Source organism: Prenolepis imparis, unplaced genomic scaffold, assembly GCF_030444845.1.
Source record: "Prenolepis imparis isolate NDT839.2.m4 unplaced genomic scaffold, iyPreImpa1.0 SCAF_7, whole genome shotgun sequence".
In the NCBI taxonomy this organism is placed as follows: Eukaryota; Metazoa; Arthropoda; class Insecta; order Hymenoptera; family Formicidae; genus Prenolepis; species Prenolepis imparis.
In genome coordinates, this window is record NW_028141165.1 from 4,867,456 (window position 1) to 4,892,204 (window position 24,749).

Genomic DNA, 24,749 nt, shown 5'->3' on the forward strand with positions numbered 1-24,749 from the left:
ATACCTCCACTTTGACTGATGCACAAAATTGTTTTTTTATTTTTTTCAACAAAAAAGCTCGATGCGCCGATATATTTTAATCGAATAAAATTTGTCCCTTATTTCGCAAACGCGTATTTTTAAAATAGAAAATTGAAAGGAATTATATATAAATTAGCAATATATTAGAGGTGACAAAATCTTCCGCGCGATTTTATGTATTTTAAAAATAAAAATGATTCGGAAGAGAATTTGCCAGAGCAGAACGATAGAATGAAGAGACATCGTTATAAAAGAAATATATAGTTCTGGGACATCCTGTATAAGGGCAAACAGAACGAGGCGCGTTCCGTTTCACCGCTACGGTTGCACGCCCGAGCGCATATTAAACTGTTACAAAGTAAAATTAGTTTGATTAATTCAAGTTGTCGGCGGGCAGCGGGGCTTTGTCACCGATCCGACCGACCCGACACGTTTTGTCACGCTCGAGAAAATCAGGGTGCACGAGGAAATAACGCGCCATTCTCGCTACAAATTGCCGCTACAAATTACCCTTGTCGAATCACGCGGCTCTAATCCGGTTCATTAGGATAATAAAATCCATTTGGAGACGCGTGATGCGAGCATCGATAAATGAGAGGAGAGGGAGAATCCTCAAACTTTATTTTCTTTTTATTGCTTTTATGTGCAGCGCAAATTTAAAATATGAATAGGTATTCGAGATAGTTCTCGAAAAATACAAGCGCTAAAACGTTTCTTTAACAATAGAATTAATTAATTTTGAAACCGTGCGTAAAAGCTTTTATAAGGTTGATGCGATAGAGTTTCAAGAAGAATTGTTTCAACGCTTTATTTGCGTTTTCCGCGTTTTCCGTATGAGATCCATTGATTTTCATTCACTCGCAACTCTGTTTTTGTTATTGTAAGCTGTAAAATTCGACAATTAAAATGTTACTGGTCACGTGCAACAGCCTGTTATATAAAACACGTAACAAACATCGCAGTATGTTGAAACTCAGCTGTCAATCTTGTGGGACAGCGGTTAGAAATGCTGCTAGCGAGTGACTAAATAATTTATCAAATTTATAAAAATTTCAGAACATAAATGATAACAAAATAAATTTATTGAGAGAAGAAGAGAGAGGGAAAGAGAATCGTATTGCTTTCCTATAATTTATCATGAAAAGCCTACAAAATGCAGATAAATCATCATACACAAGATAAATCATAGTCTTTGGTGTTATTTTAAAAAGAATTAATTAACGTTTCTAAAATATATTGCAAGCGATTTTATTGTAAAATGCGGCACAGACGCTTAAAGATTATCAACGATCGACCTTCGAGTCGGGATGAAAAAGGGGTAACTGTCACCTGCGCCATTGGAGTATCGATTTAAATATAAAAACGATACCGACGAAAAGATATACGAGAGGCTTACGGTATCTTGACAGTCTTCTTCCTTTTTTCATTTTTAAGCTCGTCGCGACGTTCTATGGCCGGAGGGGTTTGTCCCATGAACCTCGGGGCTCCTCTTTCCCTTTAAGCCGCCTATATTCTCGCACCTTCCTTGTGTCTTGCCTGGTACACAAGAAACGTCTGCGAGTCGATTTATTTCCGGCGGGACGAAGAGAAACATGTGACTGGAGAAAATATAGTCTCTAGGAAGAACGTAAACAACACGTGCTAGTATACACACGCATTCAATACTAATAAAAATATATCATTATTTCGAGAACAAATATAAAATCACAATTTCGTAGCGTTATTTTGATAATATTGTACATTATTGTTATTCTTGATAATATATACCTACGTATTTCAATATTTTTATTTTTATTTTTTTATTTTTTTATTTTTCACATACAATACATAACAAAAAATTTACTTTTTAAGAAGCTATTAATTTTCGTTCAGAACTCGGAAAGAGCTATTAGATTCTCATCATTTTTTTTTTCAGAAAAAAATAGATCAAAGAATCGTTAGATCGTCTCGATATGTCTGGAATGCCCTGTATGTGAAATACGATAACAAGTCAATGTGCGTTTAAACGAGATGCCGAATCGATGAGAAGTAAATTCCCGTGTTTTAATTAAATTCCTTTTACGCAGACACTGCAACGTGACAATTTATTTAAAAAATCGACATTCCCTGTACACACACCGCTGCACAACTGATTTACTTTCTACATCGTATGACGTGTATTTACTGTGGTTTTTAATATCGAAAGTCATCCGCGTTTTTGAAACTGCGGGTTATTCTAAACTTTCGGACAATGATATTTGTATGCAAAAAGAAAAATGTTAAAAATTATTTATTATATTTAAAAATATCTATAATCTTATCTTTGATTCATGTGTGATATATTTAATATACGAAAAATAATGCATACACATAAAAAAATTATTACGCGTTGCTGTAAATATTAAAATTTCTTTTTTTTTATTACTTTCATCAAATGGCAAGAATATGCGTGTAAAAGTTCAAAATTTCATATCGCGAGTACGTCGCATTGTAAGAATTCAGTGTCCATGATGCCGCGTAGAATTTAATAAACGCATATAAATACAATAATTCGTGCCGCGTGGATTCGACGAGCGACTTCTCTCTTCTTTTTTTCCCCTTTTCTAAATTGTGATCGTACATGACCCTACTCGGCGCAATTTTTGCCGCTCGTCTCGACGGTGTCAGAAAGAGACGTCGCGACGGCAAGTGCCGTCGAAAGTCGTAAAAATGCAAATGCACATCTCTCCCGGAAAAATTGCCAGCTGTCGGACGGTAGCCCCAAAACTAGCCTAGGAGCTGATGAATCCTCTGGCTTTTCTGTGCCGTTTTAAAAGTTATGTACCGCTTGAAAATTTTGAGTCGCGCTCCTCAATTTGCAAAGATGTATGTTATATAGACGAGAGAAATATAACATTTTCGATAAAACCCCACACTTGGAAACACTTGGAAGTACGAGTGAATATATGTATACTTGATTAGAGTATATGTTCCTCAACTCCGTAAAGTATGCGCTGCTGCAAGAGAGCTTTCGAAGCGAAAAGAGCACCGAATACGAACTAGTAAACCGAGTTTGGGCAGTTGAATATATTTGGATGAGCCGACTCTCTCCATTGCCGCGTGATCGATGAGGTAACAGAAACGAAGTGTAATTAAAAAACACGCTTCACGTTGTTTTGTTTTTTTTTCTTTATTTCGGAAATTAGCCGCTATTAGACAGCATAAGCGCATGGTAATTTACTCTCTTGTTACTAATTACAGCTACACTTTTTCCGTAAAAATGCTGACGTTCTCGTTATTCGTTATAGCGAATGCATAAGTCACGTTTGTGTGCTGAGGACGTCCAGTAGTGTCTAATAAACGAAAATTTATCCTCGCGTGACGCACCGTTGCTTTATTTACCGTAATTTCGTCCACCGGACTGTACCAGACGAAATGCATACGCGTGTCATTCGGCTTGTAATTATAACTGGCGAATCTTACGCAGGGTTGGAACTGAATTAATTTCTTGGGCAATGATAATTATTATATAAAATAGAGAAATGTATACAATTTATATACAAGATATCGAACATTAATCTAAGAATTAATCATGATTTTAAATTTGTCAAACCATGAAATTATTTTAGTCACACGCCCGAAGATGTATCTGTAAAAATCTTATATAATTTAAAAAAAAAGAGAGAAACATATACATAGATATTAATTATAAATTTTAGTTTTCTTTATTAAAAAGAAAAAGTGAGAATGAGATCGTTTTTACGAGCGAGTCTTTTATTGGAGACCTTATAGAGAAAAAGCGCAAATTTAGTTTGCAAATACGTCGGGTTTAAAACCTTCGTGTGTGGCCTGGCGGTTTTTATCCAATTTTATGCGGCGAATCTTTCCACGTGAAAAATATTAATTATATATATACAATAAATCTACTAAAATCTACTGAAGGGATATAAGGTCATTCGGAACACTGAGCTTTTAAAACCCCGCGATTGTTATATTTCACGTCGATGCGATGCTTTCAATTCGTAAAAAAAGAAAAATAAACATACATTTATTTCATTCGCATTCAGTTTATCTCCTAAATAATGCGATTTTTCGTTACTGGAATGAATTTTATGAGTGTAAAACCGGAAAATTTTTATCGGATATAAAACATATCTGGTAGGAAGAATACGAATATAAATATAATTGAAACATAGAAATATATTACACAGAAGAAAGACTTAGTAAAATAAATTGATATAAATTAAATATTTAACTAGTTTAAAAAAGTAATAATTTGTTTAAAATAAATATTTTACTAGAGACTGTTACTTTGTTAGAATTTTTATTTCTCGTAGTATCGCATGCTATTACATAAAGTTCTGCTTCAATGAAATTTTTAACGATAACCTTACGTGTTTACAGAATGTTTCACACTCCGCGGGATATAACGGAAATATGTGTGCCTAAGCAAAGGATCATTTTATCGTAATTTATTGGCTAATCGAAAACGATCGGAGGGAGCATGTGACATAATCGCGTTACGTGTAATAATAGTGTGCCGGATATCAATTAAACTTTCTAACTACTTTCGCAACTTGCACAAAAGCCTGCATTTATCTAGCTATTGTTAGCGATATAAATTGCAAGACCAGGGCACGATGATGATGCGGGCTATCTGTCTCGAGCGTTCAGTATAGTCTCCTCTTTTTCAAGGCCGATACTGATTAAACTTTCCTTAATTTCAACGGAGTATCGAGATCACATTGTGTACGTCTTACATTTATGAGATTGAATAATAAAACAACTTGGCGAAGTTCATTATTGAACGCCTATCAAAGTTTCTTAGAACGAGCAAGAAATCCCATAAAGGGAGCAACATTATTCATACACGGCAGTGTAGGCTGCACATTTCGTATGCACTTTCGAGTTTTACACATATACTGCATGTGTTTTATTTGTTCAATTGAATAACCTTTTTGCTTTCCAGTTAATAGAAACAGCATTTGCATGCAATCGCAACGTTTGGTTACAAAAAGGGAGCATTTTCGAGCGAATAACCGCAAACGCGATTGTTCGTGCATTGCAATTCCCTCGAAATAGCAATTGAATTTTTTTGCGGCCTATTCGACAAAGGCCATATTTATTATCTCGTTAATTTTAATCCCCTGGCCACGCCGTGACCCAGTATCGCGTATACCTCGACGACAATGATTTACGGCTCTTTTCCGGTGCAATAACGGTAAGGTATATATACATACATATACATACATATACATATATAAATATATATAAACAATATATATAAATATAAATATAAAGTATCTTAAGTTTATATCGGATGCTTTCATTAAGAAAAAGATCAAAAACTTTTTCGAAAAATTGATAATTGAAAAGAATTTTTATCGAATCAAATTTCAAGAGAGAGATTAAATAACAGAGAAAACTAATAGGAATAATATTTCACATTTTTCATGAATATTTTCAAAGCAACAGAGACATAGAGTTTCCGCGCGAGACTGGAAACTCATTGGTATCGTAAAAGCAAAGTACCAAGGAGCCTTTACGTATCTCAAGTATTCGCGGGATTATTGCGGTCACTGTTGAACGAACTCTCCTTAGGATTCTCCGCAAGTAAAACCGCGTATCGTATCATTTAAATTCAACAAGTTGATAATCTGCATCATTGCTACATCATTAATCATAAGTGCTTTCAATGGATACATTAGCATTATGTATAAATGTATGAGCAAGAGCTGAATAAACAATCATGTTTGCGCATAATATAAGCTTTACGCGCAAATTAAACTAAAGTTAAAGTGCGTTTTACTTACTTTAAAAGTATAAGCCGCATTTTTTATATATTCGAAAGAGTATAGAGTTGTTTGGATCGCTTTTACAAAATCAAGTTTCTTCACAAATAGCCGAGTATTGCATGGGAGAATCGTCAAAATTTGTCAAAAATTAGCTTTCAGTTTTCCGATATGTGCGATAACTCGGGGCCAATTTTGCGCTATTTGATGCTATTGTGATAACAAACATTTGATTTTCTCGACAACCGACGAAGTAAATTTTTTGTCTGGTTAACTTTTAGCTTCTCTACGCGTATCTTTGACCGAATTTTGATCTAACACGCATCAATCAACGTCACTGCATCACGCTGTAAGATCGACAAACTCCTTATTACCTCGACGATGAAACTTAGAACTAATGTTCTGTAGGATTAACCCTTACCCGGCTGTTGTTTACCGTAAGGGCGACGAAGCAAGAAGCTGAAGAGTTGCGGCATCGATCGATTCTCCGGATAATAAAAAAGGATAAAATAATAAAAAAGGAGAGATAAATACGTGCAAAGAGAATAAATAAATTTAAAGAAGATTAGTGCTATAAGCAATCTCTTTTTACGATATCCGATTAATAAGATTTCACTGTGCTGTGAAATTGAAACGACTGGCCTGAAAAAATAAAATCTCGCGCGCATTATGCCGATCGGTATTCGGAGGTGATTCAGTCCCGAATATTATTTCCATAGGCTTAATCACTAACAGCCGCCCGACCAATAAATCGCCCGTAATTTAAGCTTTAAGCTCCTCACGGAATTATCTACATCTACCTCCGCCAAAGTTGCTGGATTACTTCGACGACCGACTCTCTCGTGCATATACTGAAAGTTCTGCGTTTCCTTTTCTCCGCAAGTTCTTTTACCAATTTAGGGCCAGTTTCTCTCGAGGGAAAATTTAACCGCGCTCTCTTCGTGACTTTTTAATGCTTAATATTGGGAAACTGAGCCTCTTAAGTGGAAATCTTTCGCTGAGAGAAAGGAATTCGTTTGATATCGAACGAGGAATAACATTCTTCTATTTATTTGCGCTCAGCATGTTTTTACTCTAACATCAATTTTGTGAAAATATTTTGTTACAGATAATGGGCAAATGGTACGTCGTGGAAATACTGCAACACAGAGAGGATCCTTTATTGAAATCAGCGAGCAAGAAACACGTTGTTGACATGTGTCCAGTCGTGATGATGAAACCGTTCGAATATTCTTCCTTAAAATTATTGTGGAGCGAGGAAGCTGGGAATGTGGAGTACACCTTCCGAATACCAGACATTATCAGAAGAAAAGGCTTTTGGCAAACCATTAGTCAGCAAAATGGTAAGATTTCGTCAATTTTCACGTAGCTAATTAGTTGAATATTTTTAATTTGCACATCATACATTTTGATTCATTCATCATTATTTCTTCATCGTTTTGTACTTTTTTCCAGTTTTTCCAGAGATGTATTTATTAATAATTATTAATAATAATAGTAAAATGCAAACATATTTTTTATATTTAATTTTTATTAGGAAATTAAATAGCAAAAAAAGAACAAAAAATTAATAGTAATTTAACATCGCAATAATTGCGATGTTATGAAATTTAATTAAGTAGATGATGGCTGTTCCAATATATAAATTATTGAAGCGAAATGTATTATCGTTGATGTGCAAATTAATCCATTTTATCCGTATATTAGAGATCCATGTAATTAACCAGATAAGCGAGAGAGAAATAGAGAGTAAGGGGGGAGGGAGAAAGAGAGAGAAAGAGAAAGAAAATACGTGTTGTGTATATAATAAATAATCGTGCAAAATGTGAAAGTTGTGATTAGTAACATTTGGAAAAATTAGGATAACAGTTCCAAGTTGCAACTTTTTTTGGACAAATCGATTAAAGGGTAAGGATGAGCTTTACTTCTTTATATCTTAATCGAATCTCTCAGCATTCCGCTTTTCTCCACGATAAGTTCCAAAGTATCATGACCGTTTTAATTAGAAGACAAGTTACGCTCGTTATACGTAATTGATTTTCTATGTTACACAGTTAGCTGAATTAAAAATTTCTCATGATAAAATTGAGATTCTTAATTTTTCAATCATGCTCGAGCAACGTTCTATCGATATTCTCCTAAGTGTCTCTTTAAAGACGAAGAAATGAAATTGTGAAGAACTCTTTCAGGAAAGATGATCTCTTCCTAAAAAAACGTCTGTAAATTTTTAACACGTGATTCATACTTTGTTAGATTTTGAATAGTATTTTCCTTCGTCGCTTTTGCGGGAACAAAATTAGAACTTAGCTTTTGCCACGAAGGAATTTTTCAATTTGTTTCAAATTGCGACGGAAACGTGTTGCGCTGTTGCGCGTCGCATTCTTGTTTCTTTTTCTTTCTCTCTCTCTTGCGTATTCTGGATTTTATTGATCCATTGTCTATATATCCAAAGAAATACATCAGCCAACAACTAAAGAGAATAAACTGGAATTATTTTCCTTTATAGAATATTATTAATTCTTTTTCACTATAAAGTCTAAAAAAATTGAAAAGTCTAAAATTGAATAATATTTATGTATATATAAATCAACAATTATAACAACATTTCCTTTAAACATGTGTTTTAAAAAGAAGATTGATACAGAAGTATTGACAAATTTAATAACGAGTTTTTTAATATAATTTTATTTATAAATAAAATTATGAATAAAATTGTCCTTTTTTTTCTCTTTCACGCGCAAGAGTTTCTATTTTGACAGCGAAAAAATAGAACTCAAAGTTCTTTCGAAGATAATTATTGTAAGCCGACCCAAGTAACCGATCGCTTGCCGGGTAGATAATCGAAAGTTCTGGGTAACTCCTCGCGGAGGAGTAAATTAGATTAACGATTCGACCGACTTGATTGTACTTAAAGTTACGTCGTCATTAGAGACATACCATTAGGCTGGCGACTCTCAGGACAATTGATATGCCTTCTGAATGAATCGTCAAACAAGGACGAGTATGAGAACGGAAATCTCGATATCGTGAAAAAATCAATCCGAGTTTATGCTTCAACAAAATTCGCATTGTGAGTCTCGCGAGAAATCTTAAACCTTAAACGCGCAAGCAATCGTTGAAAGTCAAAGCAATAGATTGTCTCCATAAAAAGAAAAAATTGAGGCTATATAACATAAAAATAGAGACTATATGTCATTTTAAACGGGTTTCCTTTTATGTTATTTTTTCATTAATTGTATTTTTCCTTATTGAAAATTGATAAAACGATATTTTGCCAAACAGTGAGTTATTCCAATGCGTTGGAAAAATAGAAACTAAAGTAGGATAGTAGTATAAAAAGATATATATAAATATATATGTATAACAGTAGATATAATAACAATAATATTGTGTTAATAATAAAATAATTTGAGATATATGAAACAGAAATAGAACATCTCATTTGTTTGATATTCGGACTAACGGATGATACCAATAAAAATAAAAATCTTAAAAAAGAAAAATGTACGCGAAAATTAAATTGGTTCAACAAAATTATTTAACACGCTGAATACTTTATTCAAGTCTAACCTCTTTACTATGTTTAAACGTTTGCTGGTTAAATTAAAAATACGGATTAAAAAGTTTGTCCAAGAAAAAAAGAGCACGATATTAATTTGTAATTGGAATAAAAACGCAAAAATGATATTATAATACTTTGTTCAAAACCTGTTCAGCTCTCGTAAATAATCGTTATTTATATATATATATATATGCAGAAAAATTCACTAATATTTTCTCCAGATATTGTTCCAAAGAAAAAATATATTATAATGATTTGTACACCTTTTGTTCGTCATATTGAAATTAATAAAATCGGCCAATCGAATAGAGTATTACGCAGATTATTTGGGAGATAATAATATACTTATGTTATTGATCATTCATACAAAATGCTTAAATAAATAAACATTTAGTAAATACGAGATATTAAACAAAATACACATATACATCAGAATGAACATCTTATATCGATGTAATTCGTTGGAACACGATTCGCTGACAATAATTAAAATCTCAAGCCGCAAATAACAATCTTAATGAATTCGTGGAATCATCCGTGTGATTATCGGTTAACCGTCAGTCGAGCTAAGAGATTCAGTCAGTAAAGTCGAGGGATCCAATTACGAATGCCTGCTGTCGTAAAATGATGGGAGAAGGCGGAAAATTCGTCGCGATGTGCCCCCCTGTCCCCCGCGAGGAGAAAGCGCTCGACGACGCGGAAAATAATTTTTCAAAAGTCGCATGGCCATCTGCTCTTTTTAATTTCTTTCCGGCCGACTCTGCAAGTTCTTCCTATTTCTATCCCCCGACCCCGGAGAGCATCCACTCTCTCTGTGGCTTGTCCTCGCTATTCTTCGCTATCGGAGCCGACAGCAAATACGGGATCCGGTATATAATAGCGCGCTAGCGGACGAGAACGTACATAATATACGGATTGAGGTTTACGCGAGTTCGTTTCAGTTCGCTTGCCGGAGCATATTAATCCGAAAACCGAAAACCGAATCGGCTTCCGACTGGATAATATGCCTCAGCATCGTGAATCCTGCAAGGGTATGCTCGATTGATGCATGGACATTGTTTGTAAAGTCACTTGGAACTTTGGGACAGCATCGGGAAACGTCAACATCCAAGTTCATTCTCATATTAATCCTTTCACGAATGGATCCCCAATTAAGAAAAGTCAAAATATGCGACTCTCGTATTTGAAACGTAAAGAGATTGAATACGTTTTTTTGTTGTAAAGTTGTTTATAATGTACGTATAATAAATAATTACAAAACTGTTAATAAAATTGAAAATTGATCAATTATTAAAATTTTTTTCTTTCTTAATTTAATCGACGAATATATTAAACCCAGTTATATTACATGATGATTTTAAAATCAATTGACAAACATTAAAGATCTTTTTTAATCAAATCTAAAAATTGATTTCTTATTAGTGAAAATGTTATTAATTGTCAATATTGTTCATAAAATGTCTGTCATAATTATCTTTTTTAAGCATGAATGCATTTCTATTAAATTACTACAGAGTATTTTTAATTTTGACGTTATGTGCATCAGAAAGTTCTCGTTAAAACCAATTTTAACCTAGTATTTCAATATTCGAGACCAGAAAAATTCCGGCGTAATAGAATTTCTGAGAAGAGAAAATATCTTTCTACATAGAAGTATTGAATTGAGACGCGATAAAAAAAATTAATATATTTTTAATTACTTATTGTACAAATGCAATTGATTATTTTCCTCGCGCATATACATATATAGACATCGAAATTTTAATTTGTTTACTCTTAATTTGATTTTACTTCAACATATTGATTATATGCATATGTGTATAAATAATCGAATTCACCATACGGGTTAATTAAATTTAGATATAACGTATCAGCTAAAAAAATAAAAAATAACGAAAATTAAATGTGAAATATCTGAAATTAAACAATGGGCGTGTTTAAAAAATTTAATTTTTTATCTCAAAATATAATTTTTTATCTCTTACAAAATTAAAAAAAATATATATATCCTGAATATATCGATCACAATTATATTTATGCACGTGTTTAATTGCGCAAAAGAAATAAAATGTCTTCTCGCATCTCGGGTCGTGTTAACGGAGAAAACAGAGTTGAAGGCGCGATCAACGCTCGTTTTTTCGTCTCGGCACAACATAAGCGACTTTATTACAGAAAGTTAAATCAATTCTGTGCATTAGCCGCTCCTTGAACCGGAAGTACTAGGACTCGGCGAGGATTCGCTGCGAGTGTGTTTTTGCCGTTTTATAGAACGCGCGGAAATGAAAACTTTCCTCTCTCCGACATCTTCCTCTCACCGAATTTAACTTCCCTCGACTTCAACCGGGAATCTCATCAGAGCTGCAGCTGCCGTATTTTAGGCACTAAAAAGGGAGATCTAAAGTAGTTTTTCGCGACGGAATTCGTAATTTCCATGCAACATACTTTGTGGCTACTAGACGCGACGCTTGACGGGACGATAAAGAGAGGCTAATATATCGATGTGCTGTCTACTTGAGATTGCAAGTGCAATCGAAATTTAAAAAAAAAAAAAAAAAAATCAAATAAAAATCTCGTATCGTTATATGGTCGACCTAGTTTTCAACTCGTAAACTGACAATGTTATCCTTCTCTAAAAAAGCTCAATATAATAATCTCATCATAAAATATCAAGTATATAGGTATATAAAAGTATTCTTGACGTTATATACACACATACACACAAAGAAATAAAATTATTAGATGATAAATTTTATATAGTTTCAAAACAGAAATATACTTTTCCAAATAATACTGATTAAAAACTATATAAATATCTTCCTCGGTCTAAACATATTACTATATTGTACCGAAATAGAAGGAAGACAGAAAGGCAATTACGAAATTAATCGGTTAATTGGTTTGCCCTGTTAATACATGATTATTCATTCATAGATAAGGTATGCTGTTTAGCCGTTAATGCATAATTGGTTACATGTGCATGCAAGAGAGAAATTTACATCGCTATCCAACGTTTAACCGCTCAATTTAGAGCAACGATATACAGAGCGATAGTCGTAACAAAATTTAATGATAATGTCACGCTATGGAAATGAATTTGAATACTAATCACGACAATGTATCGACTGAAGCGATTACGGCGATGACATCGCCGGCACATTCGCAGCGTATGTAATTAAGTACAGGGCATAATTACCATGTCGCTTTAATTTAATTCGTGACTTCCGCGCAATCGGAAAGGACGCGGCATGCGGAGAAGATAAATATTTAATTACTCTTTGCGCAATTACGTGGATATCGTTTGTGATTACGCGTTTTTGATTTTCATTGCTCGTGCCATTTATGTCGCTTTACCTAACAGTCGGAACAATCCAGTCCGTGGTGAATGTCATTCGCAACCGTTTCAGTAAATCGTCATTCCGATGAATTGTCGGCGAGCTTTGCGGCAATGATCGATACGTCACGTATCTACATATACACGAGACGTCATCGTATTCAACAGCGACATTTCGATTAGGCTCAATGTTCCCTCTCCGATCACGAGAAGCGAGACGAGCGCAAAAAATATTTTACATATAGTTATACATGTATATTTTATATACCGAAAAATTCATACACGTATATGTATATTCCAAAAAAACAGAAAAAGATGGAAAAACTGGAAAATGTAGAAAAATTGAAAAATTTTGTCACACGCGATATTTTTTTCCCCTTTCTCTCTCTCTGTTTCGATTTTTCTCTTGCTAATGAGAAATTTTGACTTTAAAATTGTCAGATTGATCAAGATTACGTTAAAAAATTAAAATCAGTTAATGTGAAGGAAGTAAAGCTGCTTTCCCCTCTATATGTAAGTCCAGTACGCTTCGCTACGAAATGCGGATGCTTCTAAATGTCGAGTGCTATTTCTGGTGAAATATTTCCGACATCGCGACGGTCCCGTGAATACGGAATGCGCTTATGGTCGCACATCGCGCATATAGATTGTACACGTGCTTGCCGTCTCGTCTCCATATATTTCCTTCATAACGTTAAGTGCGCTCTCAACTACGTAATAAGCCGTAATATTACATATTTCCACATGCATTTGTACATCTCGAGTTACGTCGCAGACAACTATCAAATCCATCTAGATCGCGTCGACAGAATGGAATCGTAATCAAATCATTGTAATTCCAATTACTCAAACTATTTTATTCGGCAAGAGTAATGATATAATTAATTAATCGATCAAATAATAAGTCTTTCAAAGTTGAAATATTTGCGAATCGAAAAATAAGAAAGAATACATGATCCCCCAGAGACGACTCTAAATTCGTTATATTAATTTTTGTTATAAATTCGTCGTTTACAAAGCAAATGATTATTAGGCGAAACATCGTTTGTCACTTCGGTCAAAAATTAATTTACTTTCTCCTTGCGTAAATGAAATATTTGCGTAGATTAAACATTGTTGCACAATTTGGAGTTTATATCTTGAGAATCCGGAGTACATAGTAGTTGAAACTTACATTTGTCAAAGCGGCGACTTAGTCCATTAAGTGCGTTCAGATAAAAGTGCCAAGTCTGTGATAAATGATACAATGGTATGGTGTACTATTTGTTACTCGCCATAGAAATTTCTAGAGAAAACACTTTAGTTTCTTTGTAATTTCGATACCACTTGCATCAGCTTTTATTGTTTTGCAATACTCGTATATTCATTACTCGAAGTGTTTTAGCACTTTCCAAATACTATAAGGAGATTAATTGAAAGAGAGAAAGACAGAAAGATAGATAAAGGGAGAAAGCGATCACTGTACGTAAGACTATGTATGTATAAGTATATTCTAATATTTTTCGATGAAAATCGTCAGGAATTAAAATAATTTTTCTCAACATAGTTACTATGTTCACATACATACATACATACATATATAGAGATTCATGTTGTATACAGATGAATATCATACTATGTTTCTTCTCTTCGCTATATCAGTGGATGCAGGAAATTGGAAAGTCAAACTGCCATTGCTTGCCTGATTCTACTTTATTGTCATGCCTTCCCCAGCCTGACAATATCTTACTTATTGTTAGATATCCTATTTCGAAACGCGAACCAAAAATACTCGTCCATCAGTATTTCATTCAGTTATACCATTACTGATACATGTGTTAAATATAATTAAAGATATATCAAATGTATTTCGAAAGATATTTTTAAATATCAAACAATAAAATACTAATAAAATAGTTCTCCGTTCAATAATAAAAAAATATTTAAAAAACACATAACATAAAGTAACGATATTTGACCCTAAAATTATGAAGAAATTAATTTTTGCCACTAATGATTAAAAATCTTAATAAAATGAAATAATGTATTTAAAAGTATAATAAAATATCAATGAAATAGAGTCTTCCGTTCGGAAATAAAAAAATATTGAAAAAACACGTGAATAACGTAATGTTATCTAAAAAAATTTGTATTACATTGTGATAAAGTTATATAATAAAGAAACTTGCATTTGTCAATTTGCATTTTTTTAACGATATTTTCACGTAAATTGTTCTATATGAAATACAAATTAGTAAAAATACCAAGAATGTCTCACTCTTTATTATACCATTCCTTTCCTATTTCAAGAACATTCCTCGCAGAAATAAAAATAATCTGTGGAAATAGAATTGTCGTCGGCAGACATTTATTTCTGTAGTCGCGACAGTTTGTACAAGAGATTCTACTCCATGCACACATAGATAACGGACGCGCGGAACTGAAATCCGGAAAAGCGAAAAATCGGAAATTCGATAGGAAAATTCTCTTTCTCTCTCTTTCTCTTTCTATCTCCTTACGTATCGCGTCGTTGCTTTTTAACCTGCTGATTTAATTTACAGGCACCTTGACGGAGAAGCAGTATAAGCAGTTCTTAGGCACCGTGCACGTAATGAAGGCCGTCGCCTCGGACATGGTGTTGACTTTCTGCTCTCGTCACCCCGACCCTCAGCTTTACTCGCTGCTATTGTCGCGCGAACACATCCTACAGGAGAGCGACAAACGAGGCGTACACAATCTGTTGGGGCGGCGCGGCCTGAAGACCTCCAGCATTCGGCAGACCTGCAAGAACGGCGGCTCTGGATCCAGAAGGGGCGCGCTCGATCTCGTCACTTGGGCGACCCTCGTCGGCCTCCTCTCGTCGAGCTTCCTCTTTAGGTCCTGGCAGTAGTGAATTAGGTAGACGATCGATATCGAGAACCTTGGCGCGCGATGGCCAGCCTAGCTCGAATGTCTCTCTCTCTCCCTCTCTCTCTTTCTATCTCTCTCTGTCTCGATTAATTAACACGATTATTAACACTTTGGATGCTGCGCGTGAATAATCTCAAACATCGCCGGAAATTCGTTGAGATTCCGCTTGATATACGATTAAGTTAATTATAAAATGCTCGCGAGTTGAATTAAATATTCAGCGTATTATTTTTTTACGTATATGATAATTTTCACATTCTGCATAATTTCAGTTCTCTTGTGAAATAATTTTTAATTATAAAATTTTCTTTTATTTCAGCTTTTCTTTATTTTCTCTTTTAGAAAATTTTAAGTGAGTTGAATTTATAAAATTTATTATTTTAATAGATAAATTATTTAAATCAATAATGCACAGTACATAATACGTATATTAGCTATAAGCGAAACGAATACTCTGATAAAGTAATCATCGAACGCATTAATATTAATAAAACGTATCAAGTAATTTTTAAAAAAATTTTTTGGGGAAGCTATAAGATGAATTAAATTTTATTTATCTTTCTCCAATGCGCCTTCTCAAAGTATATATTACCATACAAAATTAATAATCACTTAATGTGAAAATGAGAGAATCGTATCCAAAGTGTTATAGTTTTATTATAAGCGACAGACGCTCTCGATCATGGACATCGAAGATCCCTTCTACAATTAGCTCAGCCTCGTTTATCATGGATACTCGATCAACATCACGAAAAGCGGAATTACGATTTAGATCCGCAGCGTTCTCGGTCTCTAAAGCAATCACACAGAAAGAACGGACCTCGTCGACGGGATTTGTGATGCGACGAACCTTAAGAGGATCAGATCGCGCGAGGTGAGCACGATCGAGCGGGGGGAAAACATCGATATCATCCGCCTCTCTCATGGAAGCTTCCACCTAGATCCCTAGATCAATTGGCCACTCGAATATTTTTCAGCGACATCCTCGACGTCGTTTGTTCCTTCCTTTCGAGAATGAATTACCCATTAGGCGATTTCTCCACCATGCCGGGCTCTCGGCGAGGACATTGCCTCTCTCTTCGCTGTCAAGTTCTTAATCAAAAATGCTTTGTAGCAAACGTATGTAAAAAACGCGAGCGTAAAATAGGTTTCCCGCGCAAATATATTTTTTCACACTACGCCGCGGAAAAAGTACATATATATTACATTGCGGAGTTAATCTTTTTTTCCAAGCGTATCACGTGTAGCATCTTGTGAATTATAACACTAACGATTTTCCCGTGATAAGATTCGCTAGCCAATTTTTTACATCAGCTCCTGACCATTAAAATCTGTTTTAATATTTCTCTACTACGTGTGAATTAATATATTTATGCTATAATTATATTTAGATTAATTTTATTTTCTGCGAAACGTGAAAATACAGTCGCGGATTGAACTTTGTACAAGCGAATTTTAACGCAGGATAAAAAAAAAGAAAGTAGTCACAAAGTTTGAGCGAATTCATTAAGATCATCCTACTTAGTTGTCTGTTGTAAAAACACGTCCTCCCCTTCCCTCCCTCCTTCCCATTAGCGGGGCAAATCCCAGCAAAATCCGTAACAGAAGGGCACTAAGAATGACGGAATATCGGACGGAATACCCGCCGCGCGAGTACCGCATCGAGGATTTTCCGCAAATACTTTTCCGATATCCGAGAGAGAGATGCGCACCTTTTTCGCGTCCCCCGGCATCTCTTTGACCAAGGCTGAAGAATGTTCGAGCGGTGCTTACGCCCTTCTCCTTTTTCGATACTTGTCCGTCAGAAAAGTTCCCTCGAATTGCTTTATCGCGAAGAACATCTCGATGTTCATGCCCGGTTCGTGTCTTTGCCGATAAGAACGCGGATTACAGGGGAGATAAATGGGGGTGTGGGGCGCCTTTTGCATCCCCGTATGTGTCTGTGTCGCACGAGTGAACGGAGTGAGGTATGTTCTCGACGATTTCGAGTTCCACTGATGCAGCAACCTCATGCAGATTGCAGAACTGTCTGGCGATAATGTCGTTCCGCGAAAAGTTTTCGCGAGATTCACTCTCGTCTCTTCCGGAGCTTTTCGTATACGTGGTGTTTTGAAGAAAGGGATTAACCGAGGTAAGCGCACACTACTTGAAATTCAATATCATTCATTCACGTTTTCAAGATGTAACAGCGAGATGTTACAATATATATATACGCGGAAGTTAACCTATTTGAATCAGACTTGAAAATTTTGCATTTATTCATATTTTAATCTCTCGTTTTTCACACGTAAAAATATTCTAATTTCTCTTATCACACGTGCAAAATTAAAGATGCAGAGAATTTAAAAAATTACGTATTTGTCGTCCTTATTTTATTATATGTGCGTTTAATGTCTGTGAGATAAAATAGATTTTTTTTCTTTCGAGTTGAGTAAATAAAGATTGTAAGCTCTTTATCTCTCAAGACACCCTGTACTGTTTCCGCTCCAGCTTGAGTCACGTAGAACTCGCAAATGTCGCAACGCCGTCGCGACGTCGACGTCGTCCTTCTCTTCTGCCGCGTCGCGTAACAAAATCACCGAAATCTCCGTGTTCACGCCTGGAATTTTCGAGCGACAAATTTTCAAGTCGTGCAAACAGGTAACTCCCACGTTTCTCAGGAGATCCTCAGCAATTATCGAACTTATCAGAGGAAACGAATTTACATAAATCGATTTTTGCATAATTTTTGATTAAATATTATTTGAAATAAAATGTAAGATAAACAGCGGCACGACAGTTTTAATTGTCGAATCTTTTTTATCTTTAAAAGTTTCTAACATTTCAAGAGAAAAGGAAATGTGTGCCACCTTGACATTTCCATGCGCATATTTTGAAAATCGATGTTTATACAAATCATTGGAGATCAGTCCAACGTTGCGGACATGCATTACGATAGATAATTGTAATTTTGGCTAAAGTTTCGAAAAGGTTCTTACACCGACTGTTATCCAGTTTAGTGTCTTTTTGAGAAATAAAAAAACAGTATTATAAACAAAAATACAGATTTCTGCAAGATGTAAATTTGATTAGTAATTCTCAATCAACAAGTAAATAGATATTTTAATCAATATTTTTATTCATGATACTAAATTAGAATAATAGTAAGTGGACGCTTTTCGGAATTTTGCTCGTAATTTTAGATAAGAAATCTAAGTGTTCAATTTAAATCAGTATGATCAGAAATCGCATGAGCATTTTTTAATTATAATTCAGTGTAATCAGAATTTTATTTTTCACAAACTATTGGATTATATTATAGTTGTATTCATATATTATTTCTCCCTGCATGCGATACGATCAAAGAATAAGATTCTGATAGCAGCTGACTTTTGAAAAAATCTGATTTATCCGAATTCTGATCTCATTGATGCAAATAATCATGCTCCATGATTTGTGTCTTCAAGAACATGTTGGTCATCGTTCTTCGGTATAAATTCGAGATATGATAGATAGAAATGCATGTCGTACACGTCTCCGTTAGCAAATGTAAAATGACAATAGGTATCAGCAATCAAGCTGATCTTCTACGAAGTAGATAGCGAATCGTCATGTTTATCCGCTAAAGTCTGAACTATCGAACCAAATATCGCGTGATATCGATGTAACGTGACAATTTCATATTCAATCTACGATTCTCGAATGTTTTCTCTACAGTCGTTTAGAATTAAGAACGTTAGTTATTGATAAGTTACGAACGTGTAATTAAACCACACATCATTCCTTCAACTTTTGTTAACGTAAGAAAAGTTTTATTATTAATTTAAATTTTGTTATCTTTTTAGTTTGGTAAATTGAAAGATATATACAGAGAGAATTTTCTCTTAGAATTTACTCCGAAAATAATGGTAATCATGGGACAATATAGTATGGAAAGAATTTTACGAGAATTTCTCTGATTAATATTTATCACGATAAAAAATAATAATATCTATCACAATAAAATATAAAATATGTTTAATTAATTTTACTAAAAGTATGGTAAAATTAATCAAATATATTTTAAAAAATTTTTCCATATTGTATTGTTCCACGATTACCATGATTTTCAAGGTAAATTCTAAGAGAAAATTCTCTCTGTGTACGAATATAAAGTTATATAAACTGACAGATAGTTTAAATTGTCAAAAAATGTGAGCAACAAGTGAATTACTTTGTTTTTTGAAATAAAGTGCTATCCGAGAAATACACAATAATTATATTTATTATTTTGTTAACTGTTTTATATATATATATATGTATAATTCTATAAGAAAAATTTATTGCTAATTATCGGGACACCGTTATTACTAGAAAGTTTATTATAAAATAATGTAGTTGTTAAAATAATATATATGCTATAAAGATATATGGAATGATTATCGATTAATTATAAAAAAATGCAAAGTGAATGTGATTAACGACGTAATTAAATTAACATACATATTATTATAGTAATAATCACACATATACACACAAATCCATTCTCTAAAAAGTCTGATAAGTCATTTGAATGTCCGCAAAACTGCCAAAAATACATCCGAAAAAGTAATATTTAATATAAATACAAATAAATATTAGGCTAAAAATGAATAATCTCGATAATTTTTATTTCAATGTTGGATTTTAATTCGACATGTTAATTATGTGACAAAGATATATGTCAAATATATATCAAGAATATGACAAAGAATATGTGTAAAATAATTACATCGTATGTATATCGATATATGGATAAATTGAATAGAAAGTTTGCGTCGCGAACGTGGAAATTGTCATAATTAATATTGAAGTCGTGCTAATTGTTATAATCGAATATCAATGCTGCACAGTGACGTATATATAGTGGGAGGACGTGTAAACAATTAAAGCTTACGGTGGGACGTGATTAAGCCCGGGACAGCTCGATAAGCTCGGCCTACGAAGAAGACCGGCTTATCGATCCTCGAGAGTGCTACCGGAAGCTGCCGTTGTTTCCGTTAACATTGTCGTGCCGTTATGCAGAATTTACGAGGCCACGGCGCTAACCACACACGAGAGCCCATGCCATCAATTTTTATCACACTCACTTCCGAATTAAGCTTAAACACGATATTTCTTTCTAAGCATACCGCGCGGATTTATCGGGACGATTACACGGAAATCCCATAACTTGCGCCGGTTACGAAATACCGGCTGCGTATTTCTCATTTCTATCCGCGCATTCGGCCGAGATTGTCATTACTTTTTCGATGTCTCGTCATTTATCGAAGGATTATTATCGGTCCCCATCTCCGGATTTGTCCCTTCCGATATATGTATTGAATTTCGAGACGAGACGGCGATTCTCCGATGTGCTCTCTCATCGAAATTTCCAACTTGTCCGGAATTTATTACTTAATCACGTTTGTTGCGCGCGCGCACGGAAATTAAATTTTAACATTCTAAAATTTAGTTTAAGCACATCGCTTATGGATGACTTTAATTGAAACCGTTAATTGATTTCCTCTCTTTCTTTTAGCGTATTCGAGAAAAATTAATATATTACGTTTAGTGATGGGCATTCGCAATTCTTCCTTGCAAGTAAAAACTTTTAAAAGTTTCGCAATAAATTATCAATCTTAAATAAAGGAAGAAGTGAAAAAGGATTTAAAACACTTTTATCACATGTTTGAAATAATTGGCAGTGTTTGTTAGCTCATTACTAATTATTAATTAATACATTAATAGAAACAAACGTGCGGTCAAATAAAAATATATAAAATCATCTGTTGCAAAGATGTATTCTGTATATATCTTGACTTCAAGCTAAAACAAGATACTCGTGATATCGATCGTAAAAAAAAGAACTACCCGCAATCGTCGCAAATTCCCGCGATAATTGAAATGTAATAATGAATATTATAGAGCTCGTTATTAAATTAAATTATTGTATACTCGATGCGCCAATCGCGTGAAATTGCGTGATGTTATGTTTAAAATGCTCTAGAGTCTTTATTTATTGTACAAAGTGCTGGATATGATATAAATATATATATACGTATATAAGTTATACACATACGATTTAAATAGTACCTAATACGATGTAATCGTATATGCTTATTATGTGTATAAATATATGAAACAATAAAAAATTACTTCGACGTTTCATGCAGCTCTTAGCTGTTATATTTCCCATCCTCTCTCTTCGCTTTTTTATTATTTCTATCTTCTCTTTGTAATAATAATAATAATAATAATAATAATACACTGGTATATCCGGTGACAAAGATGTTTTACGACTTATTCTTTTTTTTTCCTTATACGATATTAATTTACGGAAGTCTCGCCGACATAATGTTACAATGTCACACGCGAAAGCAACTTCAACACTACAGCGGGCAATATAATGCGCTCTGTAACATGTTACGTCACGTAACTTGTTTTACAAAATGCAAGGGGAAGTTTCGAAACTTACTCTTTGCACCGAATAGGAAGGAACTCGAACAGGAAAGTCAAGATGAAAGAGAGAGAAGGAGAAAAAGAAAGAAAGAAAAAGGAAAAAGCTTTCACACAGATCCGCGAATATATTTACATCGACGTGAAGCAAAAGTTCGATCGTCGATAGTAATCAATAGTATAAATGTCAGAGATATTCATAAATATTAAACTAAATATATTCAAAAACTGACATTCATAATAGAATATAAAATAAGTTTAATCGTATGCGTTTCATAATAAAAATATCAAATGTACTTATATATATCGCACTTTGCAGAATAGATATTCATAATATCTTTGAATCTTTGTTATATGTAAGTTGTCATCTTAAGTTATCATCTCAACGAGATTAAAAAATTGCACGATAATAACTTTATGTGATTGAAATTATATTTAAAAATCTAAGAAGAATAGAAAGAATTATTTTATAATATGTTTAATGTGTCGCATCTGCGAGATGAATGACAGTGTGCGTACATCCCCCCATTTCCACCCTCAACCCTTACTGTTTGTACGCGCGCTCACCTTGTCGTCATTCACGTATCGAGGTTCGCGCCGGCAGGACAGGTAGCGGTGTAACATCATTTATCGTAGCGTTATTTCACGAAAGGCGATCGTGTAGTTCCAAGTAACATGAGACACGATAAATGCGATCACTACGATCATTACATTTTCGTCGATTATCGGTTCGTATGATTAATTATCTTTCGCGATTAATGAGCAAGCAAGCATTTGCTATTTTGTCGAAGTAGATATTTCACGTAATTTAATTATATGAAGCGCGGAGATTCGCGCGGAAGACGAGAAATATAAGGAATGAGAATTATAAATTATTATTAATTTCTCTGCGATTACGAAAGACATTTATTTCTTTAATCACACGCTTGGGCCCCCCCCCCTCTCTCTCTTTCAAATATTGATAATTTATATGGCATTATTACTCTTTTGCCAATTCAAATGTAATTTGCCGATTATTTCCGGAGAGTATAAAATAGAATCGTCGGATTTCGAATGATTTAAATAAAGCGTGATATATACAGTAGATCGCTTATTAATAATACGTATATTTCGCCAGAATTACGCGTTCGAAATATATTGCGCGTACATTATTGAATTTCAATAATATATTCTTTTGTAGACAGTCCATATATACAATATAAAATACGCGCCTTCATTAGTTTTTTGACTCGCGTGTAATATCGCGCTGTATCGCAAAGTGAGGCAACAACTTCGAACTTCTCGATCATTAACGGTACGAAATGGATGTGGATGGATCGATTTCGGAAAGCGTAAGCGGCATTTAATTAATAAATATAGACGTAATTATATATATAACTAACAATAAGCATATTAATATTGTTAAAACGCAGAATATATTTACGCTATTCCTCTCGTATATACATTCGTATATTCTTTGATAACGCACATTTCGCGAGATTATTCGAACGTAACTTCACGAACATGGCGCGAGCAATCCAATTATACAGTCGACGATGTAATTCTAGATTTTAGATAATTAAGAAATTCCGCGGATATTTATTTTTCATATTAATTCGCATATATTCATATTATATGAATATAATACGAGATAATGATTGCATCTTAAAATGCGGGCATTTTCTGTGGTAATACTGAAAGAGAGCTCCGTCCTCTCCAATTTGTCGAAATTTTACAATATTGTTTATTTTTGTTCGTAAAACACGAATCTGTAAAGTAAAATTGTCGCTTTCAAGAAAAAAGTTACAATGTCTTTTACGCACAAAAATACACAATATTGTAAACGTGCTATATTGAGTTTATCTCAACACGATATCCGCGGTCAATATGTCAATACTTAGGCGTATAATTTTTATTAAATATTTTTTCGGTATTGTATCCCGAGTGTACCATATTTTCATAAAACCATTGCGTTCCCCGCCATGAATTGCCATATGTTTATTGTTATTATTAGAACAGCTTACAATTAGCGGAAGTGGCGGCAACTTTCCTGAACCCCGATTCTCGATGCAACAATCATATATATTAACCGCAATATAAGCCGATAGAGCTTATTATTCGCAACATTCTCGTTGCGAAAATTTAAAATTTAATAATATACCGAGCAGGCCTGCAGAAACGCAGCCAGAAATATGTAAAAAGGCCTATGTATACATTAATAAAAAATAATGATAAAAAATACACTCTTCTTCTTTTCCTCTCGAAAGGTGTATTTTTCGGAATTAATACAATTTTTTATTAACTATATTTGTTTACAGAATAAATAAAAAATTTAATTGCGTGCAATATTTTTTAAAAATATTGGTTAGATTGCAGTGTTTTTTAATTTGGATATATATGTATTTTACAGATCATCATTGTTTACTACAACTCCCCTGTTGCGCATCGTACCGATGCGGTGAATGAGCAAATTACTTTATCTTATTATCAAGATAATGGGGTCTTGTAAAAATGATATATATACTATACCTATATATATAAGATATGGAATAACACAGAAAAAACTGAAATATATATTTTAAAATTCTTTTCTATTATAAAATATAATAAATTATATAAACAAATTTAAATTTGCGTTGATAATAAATGCAGCAGTAAAATAATTTATATTATTTATTATTATAAATTATTTAATATATTAAAATGTACTGTTTATTTTTATAAATATTATATTACAAGAAGAATTAAAAATTCAAGTTAAGAATAATGTAAATAGTATACC

At 33.7% G+C, this 24,749-nt stretch overlaps 2 protein-coding genes across 2 annotated transcripts in view; one reads left to right on the forward strand and one right to left on the reverse strand.

Moving 5' to 3' along the window:
* Positions 1–24,166, forward strand: part of LOC145938114 (uncharacterized) — a 66,134-nt gene extending 41,968 nt beyond the window's left edge. The window contains exons 2-3 of the mRNA XM_083041515.1: positions 6,880–7,114; positions 15,205–24,166. Of these exons, the coding sequence (XP_082897641.1) occupies positions 6,880–7,114; positions 15,205–15,533 (564 nt within the window). The 3' untranslated portion in view covers positions 15,534–24,166. The remainder of the gene's footprint in view (positions 1–6,879; positions 7,115–15,204) is intronic.
* Muted (biogenesis of lysosome-related organelles complex 1 subunit 5) overlaps positions 1–24,749 on the reverse strand; it is a 98,071-nt gene that overhangs the window by 60,739 nt on the left and 12,583 nt on the right. The window lies entirely within an intron of this gene.